Source organism: Lasiosphaeria miniovina (assembly GCF_030549165.1).
Source record: "Lasiosphaeria miniovina strain SMH2392-1A chromosome Unknown B0T26scaffold_3, whole genome shotgun sequence".
Lineage (NCBI taxonomy): Eukaryota > Fungi > Ascomycota > Sordariomycetes > Sordariales > Lasiosphaeriaceae > Lasiosphaeria > Lasiosphaeria miniovina.
In genome coordinates this window covers 2,168,975-2,174,974 of record NW_026848222.1, presented here as the reverse complement: position 1 = coordinate 2,174,974, position 6,000 = coordinate 2,168,975, and the positions used below count along the sequence as shown (strand labels likewise).

At 57.5% G+C, this 6,000-nt stretch overlaps 1 protein-coding gene across 1 annotated transcript; it reads left to right on the top strand.

The window, feature by feature from the left end:
* Positions 1 to 2,602: 2,602 nt before the first annotated feature.
* Positions 2,603 to 5,998, top strand: B0T26DRAFT_608333 (fungal-specific transcription factor domain-containing protein; the record flags this gene model as incomplete). The annotated part of the gene is made up of 4 exons (XM_060435856.1): positions 2,603 to 3,855; positions 3,962 to 4,874; positions 4,967 to 5,542; positions 5,624 to 5,998. Coding segments are annotated over 4 exons (3,117 nt in total), but the record flags the coding sequence as incomplete, so codon positions are not given.
* Between the last annotated feature and the right edge of the window lie 2 nt (positions 5,999 to 6,000).

Here is a 6,000-nt window from a genome sequence, read left to right as displayed (position 1 = left end):
CAACCCTCACGGGAACACGTTTTCTAACTACACGACGGCTAGAGAGATAGAAGGTACGACAAGGTCGGACAACATATTGGCGTTACGAAGTTGCAACGGAGTCATTCTCGCGAAAGTTTCTCGGAATATGGGACGAATGAAGTTGATTGGGATAGACTTGTTCTTATTTTCTGGTCGGCGATACTGGGAAAGACCACCGGAGGTACCCGATTGGAATGATGGGGCGTGGAGAATCCTTGCATCGGCGGCGGCGTTCTACGGGAGCCAATGCCTTCATGGTGGCGAGGAGTGGCCAATATTTGTGTGATATTTATTGGCGAAGGATCATAGAGCACGGCTCTTGTACCATGTGTTACGCTAGGGTTTGGGGCTGCTTTTCTTTGCTTCACAAGGTTGAGATACCAAGGAAAGGGAGTGAAGCTGTCAGGTTTGGCTTACGGAAATCAGCGGGTGTCTTTGAAGTTCTCGATGTGCATCCCCAAGAGGTATCAGAAAGGCGGCGGGCTACGCGGCAAGGGTGGTGTTATTGGAAACCTTTTTTCTATTCATGATCTCTAGGAGGGCGTTATTGTTTTTGTTATTATTTTTAATATTTGTATTCCTCGAAACGTCGTCGGTGGATTTCGATAGCGGGAGTTCCTCAGTCCTGGGAACTAACTTGGCCCGCAACAATTTAGAGGTATATAACGCAAGGGATGATGATTTTTCTGGGGTTTTGCTCCGAGTCTTGTCCCAATTTTTTTTACAGTTTCTCTCTTTCTCTCCTTTCCCTCTCCTAGCCCTGGAGGTTCGGCTGAGATAGGCAGTTTGCCCCATTGATCGCCACGTCTAAATAAGGATAAATAGGCGAAGCAAGGTGAAGCTGGGCCGTCAAGACCTGACAGCTTTCGGAGTTGGCGGAATTAGCGGAATTAAATCCTCAAAACAGGGACCTCAGTCTTTTCCAGCTCGGTGGCGCACACCTCCTGTTCCTGCCTGCCCATTGAACTTGGTTTCACTTAACCTATCTTAACTCTCACAAGGCTGGATGAACAAATTGGGATAAGGAAGGGGAGGGGAGCGAGGGGGGTGTGGGCTCTTCTAGTTAAAAGAGGCTTTGAAGTTGGCTACTTGACAAGTTGGGGAAAGCTTGGCAAAAAAGGAGCCGAAGTGCGAAATGCGAATGAAAAAAATAAAAAAAAAAGAAGAAAAAAGGATGTGTGGGGTTTGGTTTCCAATTGTGGGCCTCCTTTTACTCGATTCGAACAGCTAGACCTGCGGCCAGTGATTCGCTGGCTTGAAACTTCTTATCAGCGCCCCATTTCACTTCACTCCTCCAAGTTGCCGGCCAGCGTTATCGGTAATCTTTCTGGCCTCGTTTTTAGTCCTTGGCTTGGGCCTCTTTTGTTGAATCTTCTTGGTAGTATTCCGTAACGTACGTACAAATAGATGCGCAAGGGCGGAATGGCAACACGTAGTTGTAGTGCTCAGGAGTAAATGTAACCTAGGAAGGCACGTCTATGTCCTCCCGTAGGTTACCTAGGTTGCTTGCTGTGGAGTTGGTTGCCCTTTCCCAGTTCGCAGTTCGGTAATGCACATGTATATAATGTACTGCGGGCATGTCCTGTTCAGACAAAAAAGCGCATCCATTGGGGTTACCTACAGGACAGGGTGGATGGGTTGTTGAAACCGGGAAAATATTCACGCAAAAAGTCTCGTTCATGTTAGTCTTATTCTAGGCTTCCCCCCTGCAGGCAGCCTTTCTCGCGTGAACACCAACCTGCCCTGCCACCGGCCCCTCCAGCATACCAAATTTATTTGTTTGTTTGTTTGCTCGTTATTCTCTGACTTGACTTGCGTCCCGTGCGGTGCCGTGCGCGTTGTTGCTGGGTATGCTCTACTAGTGCCAGCCTCCGAGCAAACCGCTTGCGCCGTTGCTTGTTTGAGATACGGTAGCCAAGGTAGCTATCAACCGACGACGTCAACCTCAATCGCAATCTAGGAACCCACCCAACCCCATTATTTTGCTCGAAACGAACGGACAGACACATTGCCCCTCCGCTCCGCCCACTCTCTCGACGACATATGAGCTATATCTCCACAGGACCACGGCAATTTGCGTGTCTGGGTTTGCAAGACAAGCAACGCAGTCAAACCATTGAGGGCCCCGCACGCTTCGAGGCGCTGTGTGAAACGAATACTCCGTACGGACACACGACCCAGATACCGTCCCGTCCCCGTACAGCGCGGCACCTACCTTATTACACTCCCACCAAGCCCGCGCGCCACCAAGTCATCTCTGGGCCGAGGTTTGAAGGAAGGCATGGGGCCGACGGATTGCGCCCGGGACAAGGTAGCGTAGTCAGGAGCTGAAGTTCGAGGATCAAATAAGCCCGCCCCCCTGCCCGAGTCCGGAAAGCCCACCAGGGTCGAGCGATCCGCGCCGAATCTTGGTCCACCCGGGGACTGCGCAGAACTAGAACTAGAACCAGAACTAGAGCCAGAACAAAGGAATTGTTATTGCATATCCACCCACACCGTGCGCCGACTCGCCGTGCCGATCCGATCCGGCCGGCCGACCGACCGCGGCGAGGGAGAGCCAATGTCTCGGGCTGAAAGCATGGCAGCGCCAACAAATTCCCCCCGCTCCCCCGACGTGCACCCCTCCAAGCGCCCGCGCCCGTCGTCTCCCGACAAGGACTCGCCAACGTCACTACCGTCGGCAGGCGCAACGTCGCCGACCAGCGAGCACGCTCACGATGGGGGAGCCGCCCATGGCCTCGGCCTCGGCGGCAAGATTGGCCAGAGTAGCAGCTTCCGCAATGTCAGCGCCTGCAACCGCTGCCGCCTGCGCAAAAACCGATGCGACCAGAAGCTGCCGAGCTGTGCAAGCTGCGAGAAGGCCAATGTCAACTGCGTCGGATACGACCCAATCACCAAAAAGGAGATCCCGCGCAGCTACATCTTTTATCTCGAGAAGAGGGTAGAGCAGCTCGAATCCCTCCTGATATCCAAGGGCGTGGCTTTCCCGCCCGCAGAAAACCTCGAGTACTCGTCTAAGACGGGCAACGGCTCAAGCGCCGCCCGCTCCCCCACCGACGGGGCCTCGTCGTCGTATGGCGACTCCAGGGACCCTGCCGCCGGCGCCAAGGCAGAGCTCAATGGGGACGATAGCACAACTACAGGTCGATTACAGAGGCTGGTGTCTAAGGCCGGTGGTGGCATCGCGGGCGGCGTGCCCGGCGTCGCAAACCACCGGCATCTCGGCGCCACGGCCGGCGTGTCCTTTGCGCGCGTCGTCTTTGCTGCCGTTCAGTCATCTGTGTCGGACCAGAAGTCCATGTCGGACAAGGCGGGGATACGGCCGTACAAGCCCATAGCCGGCAACAGTGGCCCCGCCGGTGCCGGCGCCGGGACTTCGATGCGCGATTCCTTCTTTGGCTTGCACACCAAGCCCACTATCCATCCGGCGCCCTTTCCCGACAAGACGCTCGGCCGCAGGCTGCTCACTCTCTACTTTGAACACGCCAACCCCCAGATCCCCGTGCTGCATAGAGGCGCGTTCATGGAGATGTTCGACCAGGCCTATGCCGACGAGGGCCGCCAGCGAGGGCCGCGAGAGCTGTACATGCTGAACATGGTGTTTGCCATAGGGGCAGGCATCATCCTCGCCGACTCGGCAAAGTCCAACACGCCAACTACGCAAACCCCCGACGCGCCCCCCGGGTCGCGGCAAGCCCAGCCCGAGGAGTATCACGCGAGCGCCATCGTGCATCTTGAGGCCTGCCTTGGCAGTGGCGGCGGCTTGGAGGAGCTGCAGGCTGTACTGCTTCTGGCCAATTTTGCCCTGTTGAGACCCGTTCCTCCTGGATTATGGTGAGTTCTCCCGTCCACTATCTGTGCGTCCCATGGCCAAGAGCCACAGACAGCAAGCATAATACGGCGGTTAGGCCTTGTGTGGTCTTCTAACCGCTTTTACCAGGTATATTATTGGCGTCGCGGTCAGGTTAGCGGTTGATTTAGGGCTACATTACGAGGATGGAAAGGACATCGACTCGGGTCTCGGGGATGCGACGGCACAGCAGCAGCAGAGCGAGACCAACGTGCGGGAACGCGGTAGGCGGCAGTACGTGCGCGACCTGAGACGGCGGCTGTGGTGGTGCACCTACTCGTTCGACCGGCTTGTCAGCATCTGCGTCGGGCGCCCCTTTGGGATCTCGGATCAGGTCATAACGACAGAGTTTCCGTCGCTGCTCGAGGACCGGTACATAACACAAAACGGCTTCGAGAGTACAGAGCAGCTCAAACCGACATATAAGCTGGTCGCCCACCACTACTTCCGCCTGAGACTACTCCAGTCCGAGATCCTCCAGGTATTGCAGTACCAACAAGCCGAAATTGTCCGGGCTAGCGGGGTCAACCAGGGGAATCCACACATGCACACCGAGTTGCCGTCGCCATTCCTGTCGAGGTTCGAATCGTTCCGGGCGTGGCGGGTCGACATCGACAGGAGACTCTGGGACTGGAAGAACTCGGCGCCGAGCAAGCAGGACACGGGCGTGGCCTTTTCGACCGAGTTCCTGGACCTCAACTACTGGCAGGCCGTCATCATGCTCTACCGGCAGAGCCTGAGCGTGCCGACCGTGTTCGAGGGCGAGTACGATACGGCAAAGGAGGTCAACAGCCCCACAATGTTCAGCGCAGAGCTGCGCGAGGATGAGGACCGCGTCTATCTCAAGGTAGCCGAGGCCGGACAGAAGATTCTGCGCATCTACCGTCAGCTTCACCTGGTGGGCTTGGTCAACTATACATACCTGACCACGCACCACCTGTTTGTGGCGGGAATAGCCTATCTGTATGCGATATGGCATTCCCCCATAGTTAGGAGCCGGCTGGTGAGGCTGCCCTTTTCCCATTCTTTTGTGGCCAGTCTTTTCTTTTTTTCTTCTCCCCTTTGGCGTCGGCTGACAGGTGAATTATTTCTTAGAGTATGGATGAAGTGGATTTCACCATCCTCGCCGCAACGTCGGTATTCACGGATCTGATGGACAAGTGCCCGCCGGCCGAAGCATGTCGGGACGCCTTTGATCGGACAGTCAAGGCGACACTGAAGATGGTCAATGCGGCGGGCGGGTTCGGTCAGCGGCAGAAGCAGCACGGCGGCGTTGGCGAGCGGTCCAGCTCCAGGAGCAGCATTGACCAGCGCCTGGACTGGGGTGCGAGGGGCGGCGGCGGAGTTGGCGGCGGCGATAGCAGTGCCCCGTCTCTGTCTGGTGCCAGGAGCCACCACCAGCAGCCCCGCCGGCACCCCCGGCGGTCCATTGAGCACATCTCGACCCAGGGCCCACAGTTTTCGGACCTTGGCTCTGACACGTACTCCAACAGCGCCTCGTCGGCGTCTCAGCTGTCGGCCTTTCAGAGCTCACACTTTCGCCAGCCCATCAAGACCGAGCAGGCCGCCGGTGACGGCTTCTCCCTAATGCGCAACTTGCCCGCCCCGCCAAGAAGCAACGCGAGCTCCTCAGACATGCCACTCACTCCCGATGCTGCCGCTGCCGCCGCTGTTGCGGCATCTATAGACCCATCCCTCATGCATTCGCCGACTCTGATGCAACACCCCACCCCTCCCGCGATGGGCGGCCAGGTGGGCTCTCCGCTGAGCGTCGCCGGCATGCCCCCGCCCCTGGTAGTCGGGGGCCCGAGCAGCACCAGTGGCGGCGCCTTTCCGCAGCAGCCGCAACAGTCGCTGTTTGATCCCGTCGCAGGCGCGGTGAGCTTCGACGACCTGCAGGGCATGGACTTTCTACAAGGCCTCGGCAGCGCGGGATCCGCAGGCCTCGACGGCGACCTCGCCATGGCTGACGCCGGCGGCATCGACTTTGGCTTCGGCCTTGGCTGGGAGGGCCTGCATCACGACTTTAGCGATGGCGGGCAGCAGTTCGATCTCTTTGACGGGTTTTTCTTTGGCGGGCAGCAAGGCAATGGCGGGCAGCAAGGCAACGGTGGGCTCGGCGGCGGGGG